At 57.5% G+C, this 20,331-nt stretch overlaps 4 protein-coding genes across 6 annotated transcripts; 3 read left to right on the forward strand and 1 right to left on the reverse strand.

The window, feature by feature from the left end:
* Nucleotides 1-894: 894 nt before the first annotated feature.
* LOC138733285 (killer cell lectin-like receptor subfamily G member 1) lies at nucleotides 895-4,625 on the forward strand. Its single transcript, XM_069880347.1, has 6 exons — nucleotides 895-1,047; nucleotides 1,506-1,616; nucleotides 2,384-2,464; nucleotides 3,132-3,280; nucleotides 3,545-3,648; nucleotides 4,109-4,625. Exons 1-6 carry the CDS (start codon nucleotides 999-1,001, stop codon nucleotides 4,302-4,304), a joined length of 690 nt encoding a protein of 229 aa, XP_069736448.1. The 5' UTR covers nucleotides 895-998; the 3' UTR covers nucleotides 4,305-4,625.
* A 620-nt stretch (nucleotides 4,626-5,245) lies between these two features.
* On the forward strand, nucleotides 5,246-7,274 carry LOC138733340 (B-cell differentiation antigen CD72-like). 2 transcript variants are annotated; one of them, XM_069880452.1, is made up of 5 exons: nucleotides 5,246-5,460; nucleotides 5,538-5,642; nucleotides 6,275-6,589; nucleotides 6,716-6,864; nucleotides 7,095-7,274. In XM_069880452.1, exons 1-5 carry the CDS (start codon nucleotides 5,325-5,327, stop codon nucleotides 7,161-7,163), a joined length of 774 nt encoding a protein of 257 aa, XP_069736553.1. In that variant the 5' UTR covers nucleotides 5,246-5,324; the 3' UTR covers nucleotides 7,164-7,274. The 2 variants fall into 2 exon arrangements, with proteins under 2 accessions (XP_069736553.1, XP_069736552.1); XM_069880451.1 differs by lacking the exon at nucleotides 7,095-7,274 and having other exon boundaries at nucleotides 6,716-7,048.
* Nucleotides 7,275-12,235: 4,961 nt separating this feature from the next.
* LOC138733560 (B-cell differentiation antigen CD72-like) lies at nucleotides 12,236-13,973 on the reverse strand. Its single transcript, XM_069880842.1, has 4 exons — nucleotides 13,838-13,973; nucleotides 13,656-13,760; nucleotides 12,655-12,969; nucleotides 12,236-12,528 (listed from the first exon to the last, which is right to left on the reverse strand). The coding sequence occupies exons 1-4, from the start codon at nucleotides 13,971-13,973 to the stop codon at nucleotides 12,266-12,268; spliced, it is 819 nt and encodes a 272-aa protein (XP_069736943.1). The 3' UTR covers nucleotides 12,236-12,265.
* A 1,180-nt stretch (nucleotides 13,974-15,153) lies between these two features.
* Nucleotides 15,154-20,309, forward strand: CD72 (CD72 molecule). 2 transcript variants are annotated; one of them, XM_069880450.1, is made up of 8 exons: nucleotides 15,154-15,423; nucleotides 15,509-15,598; nucleotides 15,824-15,913; nucleotides 16,759-17,073; nucleotides 17,303-17,451; nucleotides 17,758-17,909; nucleotides 18,817-18,984; nucleotides 19,893-20,309. In XM_069880450.1, exons 1-7 carry the CDS (start codon nucleotides 15,339-15,341, stop codon nucleotides 18,953-18,955), a joined length of 1,020 nt encoding a protein of 339 aa, XP_069736551.1. In that variant the 5' UTR covers nucleotides 15,154-15,338; the 3' UTR covers nucleotides 18,956-18,984; nucleotides 19,893-20,309. The 2 variants fall into 2 exon arrangements, with proteins under 2 accessions (XP_069736551.1, XP_069736550.1); XM_069880449.1 differs by lacking the exon at nucleotides 19,893-20,309 and having other exon boundaries at nucleotides 18,817-18,985.
* Nucleotides 20,310-20,331: the final 22 nt, after the last annotated feature.

Raw genomic sequence — 20,331 nt, forward strand, 5'->3', positions numbered from 1 at the left:
CCTGGGCAGCCTGTTCCAGTGCCCAATGACCCTTTCCATGAAATATTTTTTCCTGATATCCAGCCTGAACCTACCTGGGCACAGCTTGAGGCCATTTGCCCTCAGCCTGTCACTTGGGAGAAGAGGCCAGCAACCCTCTTCTCCACAACCTTCTTCCAGGCAGTTGTAGAGAGCAATAAGGTCTCCCCTCAGCCTCCTCTTCCCCAGGCTAAACAACCCCAGCTCTCTCAGCCGCTCCTCATAAGGCCTGTTCTCCAGCCCCTTCACCAGCTTTGTTGCTCTTCTCTGGACTCGCTCCAGAGCCTCAACATCCTTCTTGTGGTGAGGGGCCCAGAAGTGAACACAGGATTCGAGGAGCAGTCTCACCAGTGCCGAGTACAGAGGGAGAATAACCTCCCTGGACCTGCTGGCCACGCCGTTTCTGATCCAAGCCAAGATGCCATTGGCCTTCTTGGCCACCTGGGCCACTGCTGGCTCATGTTCAGTCGCTGTCAACCAACACCCCCAGGTCCCTCTCCTCCAGGCAGCTTTCTAGACAGACTTCTCCTAGTCTGTAGCACTGCACAGGGTTGTTGTGCCCCAAGTGCAGGACTCGGCATTTGGCCTTGTTAAACCTCATCCTGTTGGTCTCAGCCCAGCAGCTCAGCCTGTTCAGATCCTTTTGCAGAAGCCTCAAGGCGTCTGCCCAGCCTGGTCTCAGACCCCTGTCTGAGCTAGCAGCCAGCCCCACCGCCCGCTGGCTGCATCAAAGCCAGGTAAGCAGGGTTCCCCCATGCCAGGAACGCCTGGGTGGTGGCCTGCCTGGGGCTCCCTCTTGTCCTCGTCACGGGCAGCTTCACCATCCCCCAGGGCTGTGGCCCGGGTGGTTCCTCAGGGGGACTCTATCAAGAAGTCACACTTCCCATTTTGTGTCACACTTTGCTGCTAAAGGGGGCTGGGAGTAGGTTGCCACGTCCCCTGTGGAGCACAGAGCGAGAGATTGAGGGATCGAGGGAAGGATGGAAGAGGGGGTCACATACGCTGATCTGCGCTTGCCACCCCCACCAGGTAATGACTCCCCACCCTTGGCAAGCCAGGCTCTCCTGGCAGGTCCCCTGCCCTCCTGCAGGCTCTTGACCTCTGCAGGGCTGCTCCCCCAGCTTTGCTCTCCTTGCTCTCTCCTTTTGGGTCTCCTCTCCCAGACAGCTCCTCTCCAACACCTCTCCAACGCTTGCCCTCGGTGTGGGGGACAGGAGAAGCTCAAAGGCAGAGGATGCCCGCTCCTGTCCAGTGCCACAGCTCACGTAGTCACCCCCTGTTCTGCTCTCCCTGCCCCATGCCAAGCGCTGTCTCAGGGACACGGCTTCTAGGAGGGTCAAAGTGCTGCAGAAGGGCTCTCCCTCAGTTTTCCTGGGCTTCCCCACTGCCTCCTGAGACCTTGCATAGGGTTCACAGACCATTCCTGGGTGGGGGTTCCCCACTGCTCTTACCAAGCCCACACGGTGCCGGTTAACTCCCTTTCTCAGCTCCTCAGCAGCCGGTGCGTCTGCCCTGGTGCTGGGCAGCCCTCAGCCTGGCTGTCCTCTCCCTGCTGCTCCTGCTGGCACAAATCATCCTCACTGGCTTGAGCTTCCACTGTGAGTACCTACTTAGAATCACAGAATGGTTTCATTTGGAAGGGACCTTAAAGTTCATCTAACTCCACTCCCCCTGTCATGAGCAGGGACACCTCCCACTAGATCAGGCTGCCCAAAGCCCCATCCAAGCTGGCCTTGAACACCTCCAGGGATGGGGCAGCCACAGCTTCCCTGGACAACCTGTTCCAGTGCCTCATCATCCTCATGGTGCAGAAATTCCACCTTATGTCTCGTCTAAATCTGCCCCTCTCCAGTGTATACCCATCCTATCACTACATGCCTTGTAATTGGACCTCTCCATCAGGGTTTTTGGGTTGGCACCTGTGTACTGACAAGCAGAGCTACAGCTTGCCCACAGAGCAAGGCCCTTTTACTTCAGGATGTTGCAAGTTCTGGGGCAAGAAGGAAAATTGGTGAGGCATGACCTTGCCTGTGTGGCTGGGAGAGGAAGGTGGGCAGACAGCATGGGCTCGGGGACAGTGCGGGGGCATCCCGTTCCATCACGTGGCAGCAAAATGAAGACAGGAGGAGAGTGGTGACACTGAAACCGAAAGGCAGAAGTACTTTCCCTGAAAGCCTGTCCTGTGATGGGCTCCAAAACACAGCGAAAGCCACAAGGACCTTGGTGGGTTTGGGTGGTGGGTCACCTAAAGGGAGGGACAACCTCTGCTGCAGCATGGGGCTCTCCTGTGGGAGAGGGCACTGGATGCTGCAGGGTGGGAGCAGGAGCCCAGGAATGGTGGGGGCACTCCTGTGCTCTTCTGTAGATTTAGGGCAGCAGGCGAGATGCACCCCTGGTTCCAGGAGCATGGAGGAGAGCCCCAGCTGTGGACAACAGGCAGTGCGAGGTAAGAGAGCCTGGTGGGCTCCTGGGTGAGGTTTGGAAACGTCCAGGCTTTTCCTTACAAAGGGCAAGATCTGTCCCTACTCCAGAATGTGCTCCCTCCCAAGTTTTCCTTCACCCTTGTTGTCTGGTCCCCCTGGCTCATGGCACGGAGAGCTGCCCCAGTGTTGCTGAGCCAGGCCGAGGGCTGCTGGGACCTCTCTGAAAAAAAATAAAAAACAACAAACACCTCTGTGCAACTCTGCATCACCTGGGTATGTCACCAGCACCAGGCTCGTGGCTGCCATGAGCACCCACGTGCAGGATGGCATCTGGCACTCTCTTCCAACCAGTCTCTAGTGAATCTGAAATCTTGACTACATTCCCAGTGCTTTGCAAATGATGTTTGTATCCCACCTCCAAATTAGGAACTCTCCTCCTTGACCCACCCGCTTAGTGCCAGCACCCATCTCCCCTGGTGCTCCTGCTGGGGAGCTGGGGATGAGATGGAGGAGCTAAACTCCAGAGTAAGGTCAAGAGGAGAGTCCTCTCCATGGGGTAGCCAGAGGAGTGCACTGAGATACTTGGTACCCCTTGGCTGTCCCTTCTGTCCCCTGGGCTAGGGGCTGGTGGCAGCCTTTGCTGGCTGCCCTGTCCTGGCTGCTCCCACAGGCCGAGTTTCTGGTGTGCAGGACAGTGCCAATTCTGCCCAGCCGGCTGGCTTTGGGATGGTGGGCAGTGCTACTACTTCTCCTCTGCCAAAAAGAACTGGGAACAGAGCAGAGAGGACTGTGGCTCCAGAGGGGCACAGCTGGCCACCATCCGATCGACTGCCACCCTGGTGAGTGCGCCCAGACCAACCCATCCAACTCCCTGCAGGCGTCGGGCTGCGTTGGTGACCAACTCAAGGTCACTGAGCAGTCATCCAGCCATCACCAGCATCGTCTCAGCTCCCTGGCTCTGGCTCATGTGCCCAAAGCCCAGCTGAGCCATTAGGCAGGGAACTGGTGATACTGTGCCTGTGCTGTGCAGCCCCCATCATTAATCGCATGGCTGGGGCTAGGTATTCCCCCAGGGAGCTGATGCTGCTCCTTGCTTGCTCTAGGCTTTCCTGATGCACACAGCTAACCTGGATGCCTTCTACGTGGGACTGAAGTGGGAAGGCTCCAGGTCTGGCTGGAAGTGGCTGGATGGCACTTCGCTGTCGAGGTGAGGCTGTCTCCAACCAGGGCTTGGGGAGGTGACAGGTGAATGGGCAGGATACACAGCGAAGTGGTCTGTATTTTGGCCGCTTCTTGTCTTCCCAGGGCTGCACTGAGGTGTTGTTGGAAAGAAAGGATTGCAGGGGTCTGACCCTGGTGCCCATGCTCTGCTTGGATGAGGAGCTGGGAGGGTCCCCCAAAAGGAGGTTCCCAGGCTTTGCTTGATGCTGTTGGTGTTGAGTCCACCCAGGAGGGATCTGGGAGTGCTGCAGGAATGATGGAGCTGGGGGCTGCATGGCAGACTGGGGAATCATCAGCAGGGTGGCTGGGGCAGTGATTCACGGGGAGGGTGAGCTTTGCCCCCACGGCATCTCTGTGCAGCCTCTGGTCCCTGGCTGGAGTTGCTGCTGATGGGACAAACCCAGACCCTGCTGCCGGTCCCACCTCAACCCATTCTCTCCCTGCAGGCTCTTCCCAATCCAGCGCACCACCAACTCCTTCATGGCCTGTGGTAGAGTGTCCAGCTCGGGTCTGTCAGGCGGTGTGTGCTGGGACACCCTTGGCTGGGTCTGTGAGCAGAGTGCAGCCACCCTGCAGTGGCTCCAATCCTCAACCCCTGCCTTCCTCTGGGGAAACACCACCTACATCTATGTGGGACCCTGATAACTGTGGGGACCTCCAGGCTCACCTACCGTTGTGTTCTCTGCCCATCTGCAATGCACGGGCATCCCCAGGTGCCGCTGCCTCCTCACTCATTCCTCTTTACCCCTGATCTCTGTACTTTGCCAATAAACTCTGGCACGTGGATGCTGTGGCTGGTTTTGGGGGATGAGGGTAGTGGGATGGCGATGTATCTTCCAGCTCACTGACTTGGTTGCATCGCTGCCTGGTGGGAAATTGTGGCTGCTGCAGCACTGAAGGAAGTGACTGTGGGCCAGCATCGACCTGACTGTTCTCATGACCTGTTTGCAGCATGGGGCAGCTCCTGTGCCCGCTGGAGCAGATTTCTCCAAAGCTCTGGGCTTTCTGATCATGGTGGCTGCTTGGGGTTTATGCTTGTCAGGAAAGGCAGCTAAGAGGTGACCTTTTGCCTCTCTGGTCTCAGGGAAGGCTTGGGCTGGGCAGCAACTTGTCTCCTGGTGTCTCCTCAGTTAATGAAGGTCACAGAAAATGACCTCACTTTGCTTTGAGGCTGGGTGATGTGTGAGAACCTAAAAGGCTTGGCTTGGAGGGGGTTGATCCTGGGGTCTATTATGGTTTTGATATAGACCACTTGGGTTGTGCCAGAAGCATGCAGTGAGGATGTGGAGATCCCTGGGAGTCCCTCCTGGCACAGGCAGAAAACCAAGGTCCCACAGTCACTCCATCCTGTCTCTTGAGCAGAGTATGGGCTCTGCTGTGGCCAGTACACACAGGCTCTCAGAGCTTCTCACAGCCTGGGGAGGTGGATGTAGAGTGTTCTGCTTGGTATGAAGCTCATTCATCCACTGCGCCCTCCCCAAAGCAAGAACACCCTTAGAAATAAAAAAAACTTTTTGCAAATAAGGCAACTACTTCTGCTTTTCTGCACGCAAAAAAGTAGTTCCACTCCACGCGGTCTTTGCCACAGCCTACCACCTGACAGTGCAGAGCAGGACAGAACAACTCCTTGGACTGCTGCAGTCTGGGGCAGCACCTGCTTGCATGGCCCAGAGCGTGGTCTATGCTGACCTGAAGTTTGCTATGGCCCCACCAGTCACCGTCCCCACAGCCCCCGATGAGGACGACAGCCCCTACGAGAACTTGCCACTGGGGCCCGTGCCTGCGGTGCCCAGCCCAGGTGAGACCCCAGCTGTGCGTACATCCCAGCGCAGCCTGGGACTAAAGGTGATGCCTGTGTGCTGTGATCTCTTGCAGGGCGCTGGCCCCACCGCTGGCGCTTCCCCACGAGGCTGCGGGCAGCCAGCCTGCTGGTGCTGCTGGTGCTGCTGGCGGTGGCCACGGTGTCCCTGGGGGCTTTCTGTGAGTTGGGGCAAGGGCTGAGGGCTGGGGGCAGCTGGGGAGGAGAGCGCTAGGGGTGGGATTGGGGCTGGTTGAGGTGGGAGCTGCTGAGGGATTGTCAGGGTCAGGGCGTGCCTGGGGCTGGTTGTGCAGGGCATGGTGCTGCCTCTAGCATGGCCCCCTGAAGTGCCCTCTGTCTGCCTTCACTGCCTCCCCCTGCCTCTCACTTCCCTCCGATTGTCCTCCCCTTGCTTCCCACTCCATTCCAGTACCTTCCCACTGCATCCCAGCACGTTCCCACTGCACCCCCATACCTTCCCATTGCACCCCAGCACCTTCCCGCTGCATCCCAGCACCTTCCTACTGCCTCCCAATCCCCTGCGATTTCTGCACCATTCCCACCCCATTGCCTCCCATCAGATTTCCGTTGCCTTCCCATTACCTCCCACCATCTCCTGTTTGCTCCCCTCCCCTTGCCATCACTGTGGATTCCATTCCTTTCCCCCTGGCACCCTCAGATCCGTCACTGCCCACGGGCAGACACTCTTATCCCACTCTCCCTTGCAAAGCCCATGTCCTGAGCAGGACAATCCCCACATTCCCTGCCCACGCTGTCCCGTCCCCATGTCCCAGCTCACCCACTCTGTCCCCAGACTGGCAGGTCACCCGCAGCCTGCACGACGCCTCCCGGGAGCACGCGGCCGAGCAGGGCCGCCTGTCGCAGGAGGTGAGCGCGAGGGAGCAGAGCCTGGAGCAGACACGCCGGGAGCTGGCGTGGGCCAGAGCGGAGCTGCAGCGAGCGTGGCAGGAGGGCAACAGCAGCCAGCGGGAGCTGGGGAGCCTGGACGCCGAGCTGGGACGTGTCATGAGGGTCCTGGGGAAGATGGAGGAGGAGATGCAGGAGGTGCAGGGGAAGCTCAACAACAGCGAGAGCACCATCAACAGCCTGCGTGCCTGCGTGAATACAGGTAGGGCTGTGGTGCCGTGGGCAGATGGGCAGTGGTGCTGCCAGGAAGGGGTAGGGGCTGATGCCAGGCTGGGAACTCCAAGCATCCGTGTGAGAGTGAGAACATGACCCGTGCCCCTGCCCCCAGATTGCTGCCCCACAGGATGGGTGCTCTACAGGAGTAAGTGCCTCTTCATCTCCCTGGAGAAGAAGACCTGGTTGCAGAGCTCTGAAGACTGCAGAACGAAATCTGCTCATCTGCTGGTCCAAGGCAGCTGGACATCATGGACGGTGCCGGTACGGAGCACAGGGGCAGCAACCCCCCATGAGTGTGCGGTGATGGTGGGCTGGGCAGACGCTGTGGGGCCAGCACACAGGGGCATCTGCAGAGATGCTGGGGTGGCACCATGAACTCTGGGTGCCCATCCCAGGAGGCTGCAGGGAAGATCACAGATGGGCCTAGGGCTCCTCTGTACCAGGGGAATACTGGATATGGGGCCGGTGGTTAACAGCTCCTCTTCCCACAGAATTTTATACACCACTATTCTGCCAGGTACTGGATTGGAGATAAATACTGGAAGACATACAATGAGTAAGTCGTTCCGTCTTGGCCACTTGCATCTCTCTCTCCTTCCCTGGCCATGGGTGAAGGTGCTGGCTGCTGCCCCAGTGTTTGTTCTGCCCATGAGACTGAAGCCTGGGCGTGGGCAGTGCTCTGGCTCTGGGTCTCTAGATGTGCATAGGGCACCATCAGGGTGGCAGCGGGGTGGTGGTGTGGTGGGGGCACTGCTCACACGCTGCTTCCCTTCCAAGAACAGTAGGGTCTCCTGTGACTCTGTGGGCTTTCATGGACTGATAAGCAGCTACTCCTGCAACAGAATACTTCCATGGATCTGTGAGAAGCCCCCAGATCTGAGCAGCCTGTCCAAGCGCCTCTTTCCTCTCCCAGCCAAGAGGTGAACTCTGAGCCCCGTCTCCATCGCAGGACTGGGACTGAGGAACAGGAGCTGCAAGTGCACAGCGAAGACACTCTTCCCCTCCAGGACATTTGTAACCCCACACGCTGTTGCCTCAGCTGCATTGCAAAGCTCTGGGGATACAGGTTGGGAAGTGTCTGCATTTTAAAACAAGACTTACAGAAAAGAGACTGTATTTCTGTTTTCCACACTCATGCCCACACCCCCGACCCTTGCGTTCCAGCCCCAGCTCCCATGACCCATGGAGGGGACACCACTACTGAGCCCTGCTCTCCTCTGCTGCCTTCTGCTGAAGTTGGTTTGAGAGGTGCCTCTTGCACCTTCTGAAGATTGGTATGGTGGTGGAATTGGTGTTCCTAAACTGTCCCCTTTGTGAAGTCCTTTGGTTTTACTGGCTGACCCTTGCCTCTGTCACTGGGTGCTGCTGGTTCCTCTCCTGCCCTCTCTCCTCCCTCCGTTACCTACACCCAACCACAGCCTGTCCCAGAGGCTGTCCCTTTGTCCTCCTGGTCAAAGAATAGCCTTGATCCCAGGAAGGTGGAGCACGTTCTCCTGGGCATGTAATGGTCAAGACCCAGGGAGTGTACGCTGGTGGATGAGAAAAGCCAGACAGGATTTATCAAGACCAAGTGATGCCTGTCCAACCCGCCTGCTGTCGTGGGAACGCTGGGCTGTGGAGAACAAGAGAACAATGGAAGCTATTTTTTTCATGAATCTTTGAGGTCTGGGGCATAGCTTCCCATGGTCTCCTCAATGACAGAGTGAGGAGGTGGTCAGAAGAGAAGGAAGTGGTTGGAAACTTGGATCGTGGGAGGGCTGCAGGTGTGTGTCAGCCATGCCCTCGTGCAGCTGGCAACATCTCTGCGGGGTTGCTCCTAGGACTGATGCTCCTGGAAGCCTTCACTGGTGCCCTGGATGGTGGGACAGAGGTGGGCTCAGCCAGCTGGGGGGCTATACCAAACTGGGCAGTAGTCGGTATATGGGAGGGCCAGCACTGGTGTTCAGAAATGCCTGGAGAAATTGGAGGATGGCAGCCTGCTGATATTGGATGGGGGAAAGGGTGAGTCCAGCTGCGAAGAGGAACCCTGTGTGTCAAGATGGGAGAGCAAGCAGGCATGCTGAAGACGCCTGGGGGACCCATGAACCGGAGGCTGAACAGGCATCAGCAGTGTGCCTGTGTGGTAGAACCCAACGACACTGTGGGCGATAGTGTCTGGAGCTCAGGGCTCCAGGGGTGGGGAGCCTGCCCCTATGTGGGCACAAGGGAGACAATGTCTAGGATCCCCAGCACAAGCCAGACACAGTGAGCCTTTGTTTTGCATGATAGCTGAGATTGAAGGGGACTTACTGCACCCCTGTCCCATTGCTATGTCATGGGCTGGCTCCATTCGCCTCCGTCCATACCTCCTCTCCCGCGAGATGCCCACATTCAGCTTAGCAAAATGGTCCCCTCCTCATTCCGGTCTTTGCAGAAACACTGAGATAGTCAGCCCTGCCCCTGATTTTCCACACTCGGTGCTTGCTGGGTTGGGAAAAGAGCTTCCTCATCACTCAGTAGCTCAGTGTAGCTTAGGTCCCACCATGGTCTTAGGGGTCTTTGCCCCATGGTGGGATGGGTATCCCCTTTCCTCTGCGTTCCCAAGTGTCCTTAATACTCCTCCCTCTCTCCCACTGTCTTAAGGTTCCTTGCTACATCTCCATTTCCTCCACTGGCCTTAGAGCTCCCTCATTTACTTTCCATGACATCAAAGATCATAGAATCATAGTTGGAAGTGACCTTAAAAATTACCTAATTTCAAACCCACCCCCTGGGCATAGGCAGGGACATCCCACTAGCTCAGGCTGCCCATGGCCCCGTCCAACCTGGCCTTGAACACCTCCTGGGATGGGGTACCCACAACTTCCCTGAGCAACCTGGGCCAGTGCCTCACCACCCTCATTGTGAGGAATTTCCTCCTTACATCTAATCTAAATCTGCCCCTCTTCCAATTTAATCACTCCACGACCTTGTAAAGAGCCTCTCCCCAGTTTTCTTGTAGCCCCTTCAGGCACTGGAAGGTCGCTATAAGGTCTCCTCAGAGCCTTCTCTTCTCCAGGCTGAACAGCCCATCTCTCTCAGCCTGTCCTAATAGCAGAGGTGCTCCAGCCTTCTGATTGCCTTTGTGGCCTCCTCTGGACCCGTTCCAACAGTTCCATATCCTCCTTATGTTGAGGGTTCCAGAACTGGACATAGTACTCCAGATGAGGTCTCACAAGAGAGGAATAGAGGTGCAGAATCCCTCACCCTGCTGGCCGCACTTCTTTTGATGCAGCCCAGGTTATGGTTGGCTTGGGCTATTACTGCACATTGGCGGCTCATGGTGAGCTTCTCATCAATCAGCACCCCCAAGTCCTTCCCCTCAGGTCTCAATCACACCATCCCCCATGCTCTATTAAAACTGCAGATTGCCTCAGCCTGGGAGTAGGACCTTCATTCAGTGCAATGAGGATCTTCACTGCACTCCCATTTCCTCCATGGCCTCTGGGCTTCCTTCATTCACCCTCTGTGGTCTCAGGGCTCCTCAGCGCTTCCCCATCTCCCACATGTTCTGAGGGCTCCTCAGCAGTTTCTCATTTGGCGGCACTGCTGCCTTGCCCCCTCTCAAAGCACATGATGGAGGCAGGAGAAAGGGCAGGATGGGGGCTGTTGATGCCGAGGAAAGGGACAGGTGGTAAATCCACAGGATTCCCTGAAGAGGACAGGTTAGGGTCACCAATGACACTATCATCCCCCAGCTCTAAAAAGGTGCGGGTGGCACGTCCCCTGCCAGCACACCTTCAGCAGCCTTGGGTGAACACAGCAGGGCTCTGCTCCAGAGTTCTGGATCACTTTGATCTGCACTGTCCAGGGCACACAGGGACATGCAAAGGACCAGTCCAAGGTAATATAAGTGTACGCATGATTGTGAGAGAAGGGGATAAGGACTGTTTTCCATGAGTCTTGCTTTAAAACACAGACAGCCTTTCTCAGTGCTTTGCAACATGTTTGAGGCAGCGTGTGCACAGGGGAGAGGGTCTCAGGGTGTGCCCCTGGTTGCGTCTCTGAGTCCTGCGATGTAGTGGGGTGACAGTCCAGTCAGTTCTTGACTGAGAAAGGAAGGAATGTCTCAGAGGCTCAGCTTCGGGGGCTGCTCACAAATCCACTGGTACTTTTTGATGCATTTTGAAATCTGTATATTCTTGTTAGCTGATAGCCCGCAGAACATAGGACGGCTGTTCCTAGGAGACAGGGCACATCTCAGAGGGGCAGTGAGAGCATCCTCACTGTGGACACCTCTTCCCACGAGTCCCCATGCCAGGCATCCTGTCTGACTTAATCACAGCCTGAGGAAGGGCCACATTCTTTCCCATGACCTCCTGCTCTGCCACTTAGAGACCTGGCAGATCATTCATCAATGATCTGGATGAAGGCATCGAGTGCACCCTTAGCAAGTTTGCGGACAACATTAAGCTGGGTGGAAGTGTCGATCTGCTGGAGGGTAGGGAGGCTCTGCAAAGGGATCTGGACAGGCTGGACTGCTGGGCAGAGTCCAATGGCATGAGGTTTAACAAGGCCAAATGCCGGGTCCTGCACTTGGGGCACAACAACCCTATGCAGTGCTACAGACTAGGAGAAGCCTGTCTAGAAAGCTGCCTGGAGGAGAGGGACCTGGGGGTGTTGGTTGACAACCGACTGAATTTGACCCAGCAGTGGCCCAGGTGGCCAAGAAGGCCAATGGCATCTTGGCTTGGATCAGAAACAGCGTGGCCAGCAGGTCCCGGGAGGTTATCCTCCCTCTGTACTCGGCACTGGTGAGACCGCTCCTCGAATCCTGTGTTCAGTTCTGGGCCCCTCACCACAAGAAGGATGTTGAGGCTCTGGAACGAGTCCAGAGAAGAGCAACAAAGCTGGTGAAGGGGCTGGAGAACAGGCCTTATGAGGAGTGGCTGAGAGAGCTGGGGTTGTTTAGCCTGGAAAAGAGGAGGCTGAGTGGTGACCTCATTGCTCTCTACAACTACCTGAAAGGAGGTTGTGGAGAGGAGGGAGCTGGCCTCTTCTCCCAAGTGACAGGGGACAGGACAAGAGGGAATGGCCTCAAGCTCCACCAGGGGAGGTTTAGGCTGGACATTAGGAAAGAATTCTTTACAGAAAGGGTCATTGGGCACGGGAACAGGCTGCTGAGGGAGGTGGTTGAGTCACCTTCCCTGGAGGTGTTTAAGGCACGGGTGGACGAGGTGCTGAGGGATATGGTTTAGTGTTTGATAGGAATGGTTGGACTCGATGATCCGGTGGTTCTCTTCCAACCTGGTTATTCTGTGATTCTGTGATTCTGTGATTCTGGCAGCGCACCCTGCAGGCAGACTCTACCCGTCTTTTCTCAGGGCACTGCTCGTTGGAGCATAACCCTCTTTGCCAGGATGACCTCATAGGGCTGAAACAGCACCTCCCCAACATTGCTGAAGGACGGAGGTGCAGGTCTGGTTCTGGGGCCACGGACTTACAGGTTAAACTGCTCGCTGTCCTGCCATACAAGAGTGCTCCTCATGCCGGAATGAAATACTGCTCCAATCCAGTACTCCTGCACAAAATCCTGTCAGGAGAGAAGCTGCTAACTGCTGGCTCCAGGCACCTCCTGAGTACAGAGGAGCCCTAGGCCCATCTGTGATCTTCCCTGCAGCCTCCTGGAATGGGCACCCAGGGTTCATGGTGCCACCCCAGCATCTCTGCAGATGCCCCTGTGTGCTGGCCCCACAGCGTCTGCCCAGCCCACCATCACCACACACTCATGGGGGGTTGCTGCCCCTGTGCTCCATACCGGCACCGTCCATGATGTCCAGCTGCCTTGGACCAGCAGATGAGCAGATTTCGTTCTGCAGTCTTCAGAGCTCTGCAACCAGGTCTTCTTCTCCAGGGAGATGAAGAGGCACTTACTCCTGTAGAGCACCCATCCTGTGGGGCAGCAATCTGGGGGCAGGGGCACGGGTCATGTTCTCACTCTCACACGGATGCTTGGAGTTCCCAGCCTGGCATCAGCCCCTACCCCTTCCTGGCAGCACCACTGCCCATCTGCCCATGGCACCACAGCCCTACCTGTATTCACGCAGGCACGCAGGCTGTTGATGGTGCTCTCGCTGTTGTTGAGCTTCCCCTGCACCTCCTGCATCTCCTCCTCCATCTTCCCCAGGACTCTCATGACACGTCCCAGCTCGGCGTCCAGGCTCCCCAGCTCCCGCTGGCTGCTGTTGCCCTCCTGCCACGCTCGCTGCAGCTCCGCTCTGGCCCACGCCAGCTCCCGGCGTGTCTGCTCCAGGCTCTGCTCCCTCGCGCTCACCTCCTGCGACAGGCGGCCCTGCTCGGCCACGTGCTCCCGGGAGGCGTCGTGCAGGCTGCGGGTGACCTGCCAGTCTGGGGACAGGGTGGGTGAGCTGGGACATGGGACAGCGTGGGCAGGGAATGTGGGGATTGTCCTGCTCAGGACATGGGCTTTGCAAGGGAGAGTGGGATAAGAGTGTCTGCCCGTGGGCAGAGACTGATCTGAGGGTGCCAGGGGGAAAGGAATGGAATCCACAGTGATGGCAAGGGGAGGGGAGCAAACAGGAGATGGTGGGAGGTAATGGGAAGGCAACGGAAATCTGATGGGAGGCAATGGGGTGGGAATGGTGGAAATGTCAAAGCATTAGGATGCAGTGAGAGGAGGTGGGAGGAAGTAGGAGAGGCAATAGGAGGCAGTAGAAAGCAGTGGGAGGCAGTGGGAAGGTACTGGAAGGTGGTGGAAAGGTGCTGGGATGCAGTGGAAAGGTACAGGAATGCAGTGGGAAGGTGCTGGGACGCAGTGGGAAGGGGCTGGGATGCAGTGGGAGGCAAGGGGAGGGCAATCGGAGGGAAGTGAGAGGCAGGGGGAGGCAGTGAAGGCAGACAGAGGGCACTTCAGGGGGCCATGCTAGAGGCAGCACCGTGTCCTGCACAACCCGCCTCAGGCACGCCCTGGCCCTGACAATCCCTCAGCAGCCCCCACCTCAACCAGCCCCAATCCCACCCCTAGCGCTCTCCTCCCCAGCTGCCCCCAGCCCTCAGCCCTTGCCCCAACTCACAGAAAGCCCCCAGGGACACCGTGGCCACCGCCAGCAGCACCAGCAGCACCAGCAGGCTGGCTGCCCGCAGCCTCGTGGGGAAGCGCCAGCGGTGGGGCCAGCGCCCTGCAAGAGATCACAGCACACGGGCATCACCATTGGTCCCAGGCTGCGCTGGGGCGTCCCCACAGCCGGGGTCTCACCTGGGCTGGGCACCGCGGGCACGGGCCCCAGTGGCAAGTTCTCGTAGGGGCTGTCGTCCTCATCGGGGGCTGTGGGGACGGTGACTGGTGGGGCCGTAGCAAACTTCAGGTCAGCATAGACCACGCTCTGGGCCATTCCCCGGGCTGCCCCGGTAGTCCTGGCAGGTCCTGCTCTGCCACAGCCACCTCCTCTCTTGGGGCTGCAAAGAAGAAGTGTGGCTGGTTTCTGCAGAAGTAGAAGTTTCCCATGTGGTGTGACAGATGTGAACAGGAAAGCCACGGGGACCAGTGCCCTGCCATTGGTCTCAGCAGCACCATCCTGCCCCCTTCCATGCCCTGAAACTGCCTAAAGGGTATTTCTACATTTCTCGGAGAGATCTTGCTCTTTTGCCCTTCTCCTAGCTACATCTCCGCACTATCAGCAAGGTGACCACAGTGGAACATGCCCCGTGCTGCCAAGGGTCACACTAGATAGTCTCCATTATTCTCTTCTCAGCATCAGATTAGTGCTCCCACTCCAGCAGGTAAGCAGGTCAGGCAGATGCTACTGGCGCTTGGTAAAACCTCCCTGGGCCTGGACCACTGCTTGCCCAGGAGGATGATCTCCATCTTCTTCCTGGGGACTGGCTGGAAGCTGTTCACATTTTAGTTTTCCAAAGCTCCTTCCTGCCCCTTTGAAGCTGGCCTTGATTTTTGCCTTTCTCCAGTGATGATGGACTTTCCCCACTCTTGCAGAGAGGATGGAAAGCGGCCTCACTATGCTGTGCTCCACTTGCACTCCTGAACATCTCCAATCCTGTCCCAGGAACTGGCTGTGGCATGATGTGCCCAGCTGGTCCGCAACTCAGTGACTCTACTGAAATCTTTCTCTGGACACACAGAGACCTGTGAGAAGCTGAGGGGCTGGAGGTCGGGACTGGGGAGAAGGTGCTGTGAGTTGTGGGCAAGGGAAGACAAAGTGGGTGTCATAGCTCGATGCAGCTCCCTGCGGGGAATTTGTAGTGGTGCTGAACCTGAGGTCTTCTAGGTGAAGACCAGGGAGAGAACGAAATGCGGTGCTATACCATGCACTAATTCCCATTCCCAGAGGACAGCAGGGGAAATCTGCATCTGTGAAGACCACCGGGCCCTGCTGTCCTCCAGCTCTTCTCTGGCCTTGGGGTTTGGGTCCATCCTTACTCTGCCGCTGCCCTGACTTCAGGACATGCTGCCCTGACCCTGCCATGTGCCTGGGGAGATTGTGAGCACTTCTGGGGTGTGAGAGGGGACGGGCTAGTGGTGCTGGGACCAATGAGAGGGTACTGGTCCCTGCAGCCTTGCCTCGCTGGTCCCATCTGCTGCATCTCACAGCAAACTTCTGCTTCTACAGGCACCGACTGCATTTCTCTTCTGCACCTCTGAGAGACGGTGCAATCACCGGTGAGAAGGACCATCCCAGAACAGCATCCCAAGGGCAGGGTGGGAGCCAGCAGGGCTCAGGGCTTGCCCAGCATTTGCCTACATGGCCCAGAGCATGGTTTATGCTGACCTGAGGTTTGCCAAGGTGATGGGGGGCCGGAGCACAGCCAGCCAGGCGCTGGAAGCAGGTGAGAGCCCGCGGAAACCCCCAAGCTTCCCCTGCCATGCCAAGCCCCGCGGACTCAGCTGCTTTTCCCTGCCTTCCTCCAACAGCCCTCGGCATGGATGAGACGGAGAGCCCCTATGAGAACATGCAGCCAGCATCGACAGGGCAGGATGAGGACAGGCCCCAGCCCAGCCCCGGTGAGTGCTTAACTGGAGACCAGGGTAGCTGGGGAGGTCCCAGTGCAGGTGGTTAGTGCTTCGAGGTGCTCCTGCTCATCTCCTTGAAGGTGAAGCACCTGCACTGTGACACCTGTGCCACTGTGCTGCTACTCCGCTGCCCACAGGCAGGTGGTATGGAGGCTGCCAAGGTTTTCCTGGCTCACCAGGCAATGAGTGATGCCTGTGGCTTGTATTGTCTTGCAGGGCGCTGGTCCAGGCAGTCGTGCATCCTTGTGGGGCTGCTGGCAACCTGCCTGCTGCTGGTGGTGGCCACGGTGGCCCTGGGGGCTTGCTGTGAGTTGAGGGGATGGGCAGTTCTGGGGCTGGCTGGGCAGGACAGGATCGCAGCAGGGCTGTGGCGGGTGCTGTGGGCGAACAGCGGGGTGAATAGAGGCATGCCCTTACACACTGCTGGTGGCTGTATCCCTCTGCCTTGTCAGTCACAAGTTGGCTTGTATCCCTTGCACACCGTGGGTGCCTCCCTTGCCCTTCATCACCCTCCTTCCCCATCTCATTCTCTATTTTTGCTCCCTTCCCTTCTAGACATTGTTAAATCTCTCAATGCTGCACCCTCTCTGCTCTGCTTTGTGCCCCTACACCCTGTCCTGCCTTGCTGTGCTCTTGCCTGCCAGGTCCTACCAATGCCCTGACCATACACTTTCCTGCTGTGCCTTTTCCGTCCTTTCCAACCCAGAATGGACATACCCACCCTGCCTGCTGAGCACGATCAGTCCCAGGTTTCCAATACTGCATCCCAGCACCTTCCCACTGCATCCCAGCACCTTCCCACTGCCTCCCATTTCTTTCCACCGCCTCCTATTGCCTCCTATTTCCTCCCACCTCCTCCCACTGTGTCCCAATCCCTTGCCATTTCTGCACCATTCCCATCCCATTGCATCCCATCAGATTTCCGTTGCCTTCCCATTACCTCCCACCATCTCCTGTTTGCTCCCCTCCCCTTGCCATCACTGTGGATTCCATTCCTTTCCCCCTGGCACCCTCAGATCAGTCTCTGCCCACGGGCAGACACTCTTATCCCACTCTCCCTTGCAAAGCCCATGTCCTGAGCAGGACAATCCCCACATTCCCTGCCCACGCTGTCCCGTCCCCATGTCCCAGCTCACCCACCCTGTCCCCAGACTGGCAGGTCACCCGCAGCCTGCACGACGCCTCCCGGGAGCACGTGGCCGAGCAGGGCCGCCTGTCGCAGGAGGTGAGCGCGAGGGAGCAGAGCCTGGAGCAGACACGCCGGGAGCTGGCGTGGGCCAGAGCGGAGCTGCAGCGAGCGTGGCAGGAGGGCAACAGCAGCCAGCGGGAGCTGGGGAGCCTGGACGCCGAGCTGGGACGTGTCATGAGGGTCCTGGGGCAGACGGAGGAGGAGATGCAGGAGGTGCAGGGGAAGCTCAACAACAGCGAGAGCACTGTGGCCATCCTGCGCTCCTGCACGGTTATAGGTAGGGAGATGGTGGAGCAGGGATGGAATGACCCGGGGACTGAGATCCCTCAGCAGGTGCTGTCCCAGGGCACAGGAACTGGCTTTTTTTGGCCACCTGGTAGGTACAGAGTGGTCCAAAAGCAGAAGCTCTGCCTGGAGCAAGGCTGAGCCTATGATATCTGCTGGGAAGATGTGGGTCTGTTCCTGGTTGCCCCACAGGCTAAGCAGGGCTGCACTCCTGACCCTAGACTGCTGCCCCTCGGGCTGGCTGCTGTACCGGGGCAAGTGCCTCTACGTCTCATCAGAGAAGAAGACATGGGAAGACAGCAGAGACGAATGCGAGAAGAAATATTCTCAACTCCTGGTCACCAAATCCTGGAGTCGCTGGACTGTGCCGGTATGGTACTGGGGGAGCTAAGGGCCAGAGCTGGTGCATCCACCCCTGGGCACCCCATGTAGGCCAGCAATCTCTGGGGGGCCCTGCCCTGTCAGAAGGTGCAAGGCTGATCTCTGGAGCACGTGGCTTGTGCTAGACAGAGCAGAGAGGCTCTGGACGCTTTAGGATACTGGGGCTGCTCAGCTGGCCTGATGCAGGGAGCTCCAGCCCCAAGGGATCCTTGGGGTGATGGCCACCCCTTGCAGACACCACAGCATGTGAGTAGCATGGAGAAGCCACTAAAGGATCCTTTTTCTCCTTCCCCAGACCTTCCTGAAGAATGCGGACATCCCATATTGGATTGGGCTGCAGAAGAGCAGCTTCCCCTGGTATGAATACGGCTGGCTGGAGGAAGAGGACCCAGAAGGCAATGGAGTTTCGGATGCCTGGTTCTGGGTAGATGGCTCCCTTTACGAAAGGTACCAGGCAGCACAGCCTCTTGCTGAAACCCTCTCTCCTGCAGCAAGCTTTAGGAAGTGTTTTAAATCCCACCAGTAGCCAGTTCCAAGCATGAGCACTGGGCAATGAAAAACATCAAAGCAGCTGAGGCCAAGGGGAGGTCTGTATGATGACATGCTTAGAGGCTGTGCAAATGGAAAGCTGAGACCCGAGGAGCAGGGTAGTGGAAGGCATATACAGGGCTTACATAAGCAGGAGACTGCCAGAGGGGACAAAAGAAACCACAAGTTTTATTTGGGTTCTAGACAGAGCTTTTGATCATAACCTCGATCACCCACGTGCCTCTTTGGTCCCTCCTCAAGGGAAAAATCAAGTCTTCCCGCCTGCAGAAGGTCCTGAGCAACTCCCTGCCACGTGCACCCCTCTGCCTGACTCACCACTGCTTCCTCTTGCGGTGTCTGAGTGCGCTGGGGAGGAACAGACCCATCTGGCTGGGTGCTGGGTTCTCAGTACCTGCCTGCTCCCTGCCCCTCCATCCTCAGCCCCGCGGCAGGGGGCCGCACCCCACCATGTCCCCACGGCCAAGGGCAGCTTCTCTGGCCATCCCGGTGCCCTCGGGAAGGACTGGGCTCTCCTCATTGCGGGGATGAAATATTCTCCAGTGGCAAGACTGAGATTGAAGCAGGGGGAAGGCTGAGGCAAGGTGCAAGTGGTGCAAACCTGCAGAGGAGTTACCCAGACTGCCCGAGGAAGGGCAAGAATGCTCTGGCTGAGGCTTCAGCCTGTGAAATCAGTAGGGCAGGAGTGGGGGATCCCCTTTTTGACTGCAGCATTCAACCCCTCGCACGCTGAGGCAGCCTGGGCTGCTTCTGAGGGGTGGTGGATGCAGCAGCAGCCGCTCCTTCATGTGTTGTTTTGCCCATCCAGGCCGTGGCAGTCGAAGTCCAACGGGTCCTGTGCTGTAATAAGCCGAGGAAACATCAAGCCTGCCCAGTGTGCCAGCCCCGATGACCTGCAACTCTGGATCTGTGAGAAGCCAGTGGGGCCAAGCTCCCCGTTCTTGTGAGGGTGGCTGCTGACCCCAGCACAGCTGCGGTGAGTGCACCCACACCTCGCTCTGCTGAACCCTGGGGTGCACGGGTCCCTTGGGGTGTGCAAGGAGGAAAGCGGGGAGCCTGAGCTTCTCATGGAGCTTGTTGACCCCTTCCCTTGGAAAGGGAGAGGAATGCAGACACATCCCAGTGCTGGATGGAGCCTGCCTGCGTGCCTTCATGGCCACGGAAGCCCCTGGTGTGCAATAACTCAAGCCATGGGTCAGAAAAGGGGCAAGACAGGGGAAATCCCTTTGCAAGCTGCCTTCCCAGCCCTGCTGTGTGTGGTGGAGGCTGGGCAGCACCTCACCCTCACCCTCTGCCTTCTCTTGCAGCACCCGCACCCCACAACCGCCTCCGCTTCAGCCTTGCTGCAATCCTGCCCAGGATGTCCTGCCCATATGAGCAACTCCCTTGATTCTTGCTGACTCCTGCCTGGGTCCTTCCCAGCGATGCCTAGTGATGCTTTGGGTATTAACACAGACTAGGGGATGTGGTAGTGGTTTCCCCCAGCAGATGGGCTTCAGCAGAGCAGTATGGGCCCCACGGCCCAGCCCCCAACCTACACAGGGTCTTCCTGAGCACAAGAGCTGGTGTAGAGCCCAGATCCGGTCATGGAGCAGAACAAGCCCTGATGCCCTGCACTGCAGCCATGCAATATCCCCAGCGTGGAGTGAGCTGTGCTGGTGGAACGCAAGGATGGGGAGGAGGGGGATGGCACAGCCCTACACACGTCCCCTCCCCAGAGCAGGGACTTTCTGCCTGTCCCCATCCCAGGAGCAGCTTGGCCGTGGCTTCCAGGCAACTCAGCAAGTGTGTCCAAGTTTCCCTCAAACTGCACATAAACTGCCCTGTCCCTTTTCCGGCAGTTGGTTTGTTTTGTTTTTTGTGGTTTTTTTTTTTGCTAATTAGGAAGGAGAGTAATGACCTTTAGGATTGTATAGTGTGAGGGTGCCTTTCGAAAGCAAAAGCAACTCTGGCACTTGCAGTGGACCAACACGTTGCAAGACAAGTCATCAGGACTTTAAATAGCTACACACGTGCACATGTGAAGATGAAGCAAAATAGCCCTGATGTAACATTGCAGCCAGGCAACAGCAGAGGAAGTTATGTTCAACCAGGTGAAGATGCTCTCATTTCATTACAGGGTTGTGCGTGCCATATATAGTTGATAAATTGGTACATTGAGTTTGCTTGCTTGAAGAGCAAAAGGGCACTAAAGGCAGGCTCTCTGGAGGTGGCACATGTCACTTGTCTGTCTTGTCCACTTTTTGAACCCACTTTGTAGCAATAAAGAGACACAGCTCGTCTGCTCTTTGCTTTTTTGTGTACCACACAAACATGGACTCAA

This window comes from Phaenicophaeus curvirostris, chromosome Z (assembly GCF_032191515.1).
Source record: "Phaenicophaeus curvirostris isolate KB17595 chromosome Z, BPBGC_Pcur_1.0, whole genome shotgun sequence".
In the NCBI taxonomy this organism is placed as follows: Eukaryota; Metazoa; Chordata; class Aves; order Cuculiformes; family Cuculidae; genus Phaenicophaeus; species Phaenicophaeus curvirostris.

What these genes read in the sequence shown, in the direction of transcription:
- LOC138733285 (XM_069880347.1), top strand. Translation starts at nt 999, where the DNA reads ATGGAAGAGGGGGTCACATACGCTGATCTGCGCTTGCCACCCCCACCA. An exon ending in CACTGGCTTGAGCTTCCACT is followed by an intron (nt 1,617 to 2,383) that starts GTGAGTACCTAC and finishes GCTCTTCTGTAG; the next exon opens with ATTTAGGGCAGCAGGCGAGA. An exon ending in TCCGATCGACTGCCACCCTG is followed by an intron (nt 3,281 to 3,544) that starts GTGAGTGCGCCC and finishes TGCTTGCTCTAG; the next exon opens with GCTTTCCTGATGCACACAGC.
- LOC138733560 (XM_069880842.1), bottom strand. Translation starts at nt 13,973, where the DNA reads ATGGCCCAGAGCGTGGTCTATGCTGACCTGAAGTTTGCTACGGCCCCA. An exon ending in GCCCGCGGTGCCCAGCCCAG is followed by an intron (nt 13,761 to 13,837) that starts GTGAGACCCCGG and finishes GATCTCTTGCAG; the next exon opens with GGCGCTGGCCCCACCGCTGG. An exon ending in GGTGTCCCTGGGGGCTTTCT is followed by an intron (nt 12,970 to 13,655) that starts GTGAGTTGGGGC and finishes CCCTGTCCCCAG; the next exon opens with ACTGGCAGGTCACCCGCAGC.
- LOC138733340 (XM_069880451.1), top strand. Translation starts at nt 5,325, where the DNA reads ATGGCCCAGAGCGTGGTCTATGCTGACCTGAAGTTTGCTATGGCCCCA. An exon ending in GCCTGCGGTGCCCAGCCCAG is followed by an intron (nt 5,461 to 5,537) that starts GTGAGACCCCAG and finishes GATCTCTTGCAG; the next exon opens with GGCGCTGGCCCCACCGCTGG. An exon ending in GGTGTCCCTGGGGGCTTTCT is followed by an intron (nt 5,643 to 6,274) that starts GTGAGTTGGGGC and finishes CTCTGTCCCCAG; the next exon opens with ACTGGCAGGTCACCCGCAGC.
- CD72 (XM_069880450.1), top strand. Translation starts at nt 15,339, where the DNA reads ATGGCCCAGAGCATGGTTTATGCTGACCTGAGGTTTGCCAAGGTGATG. An exon ending in CAGCCAGGCGCTGGAAGCAG is followed by an intron (nt 15,424 to 15,508) that starts GTGAGAGCCCGC and finishes TTCCTCCAACAG; the next exon opens with CCCTCGGCATGGATGAGACG. An exon ending in GCGCTCCTGCACGGTTATAG is followed by an intron (nt 17,074 to 17,302) that starts GTAGGGAGATGG and finishes TCCTGACCCTAG; the next exon opens with ACTGCTGCCCCTCGGGCTGG.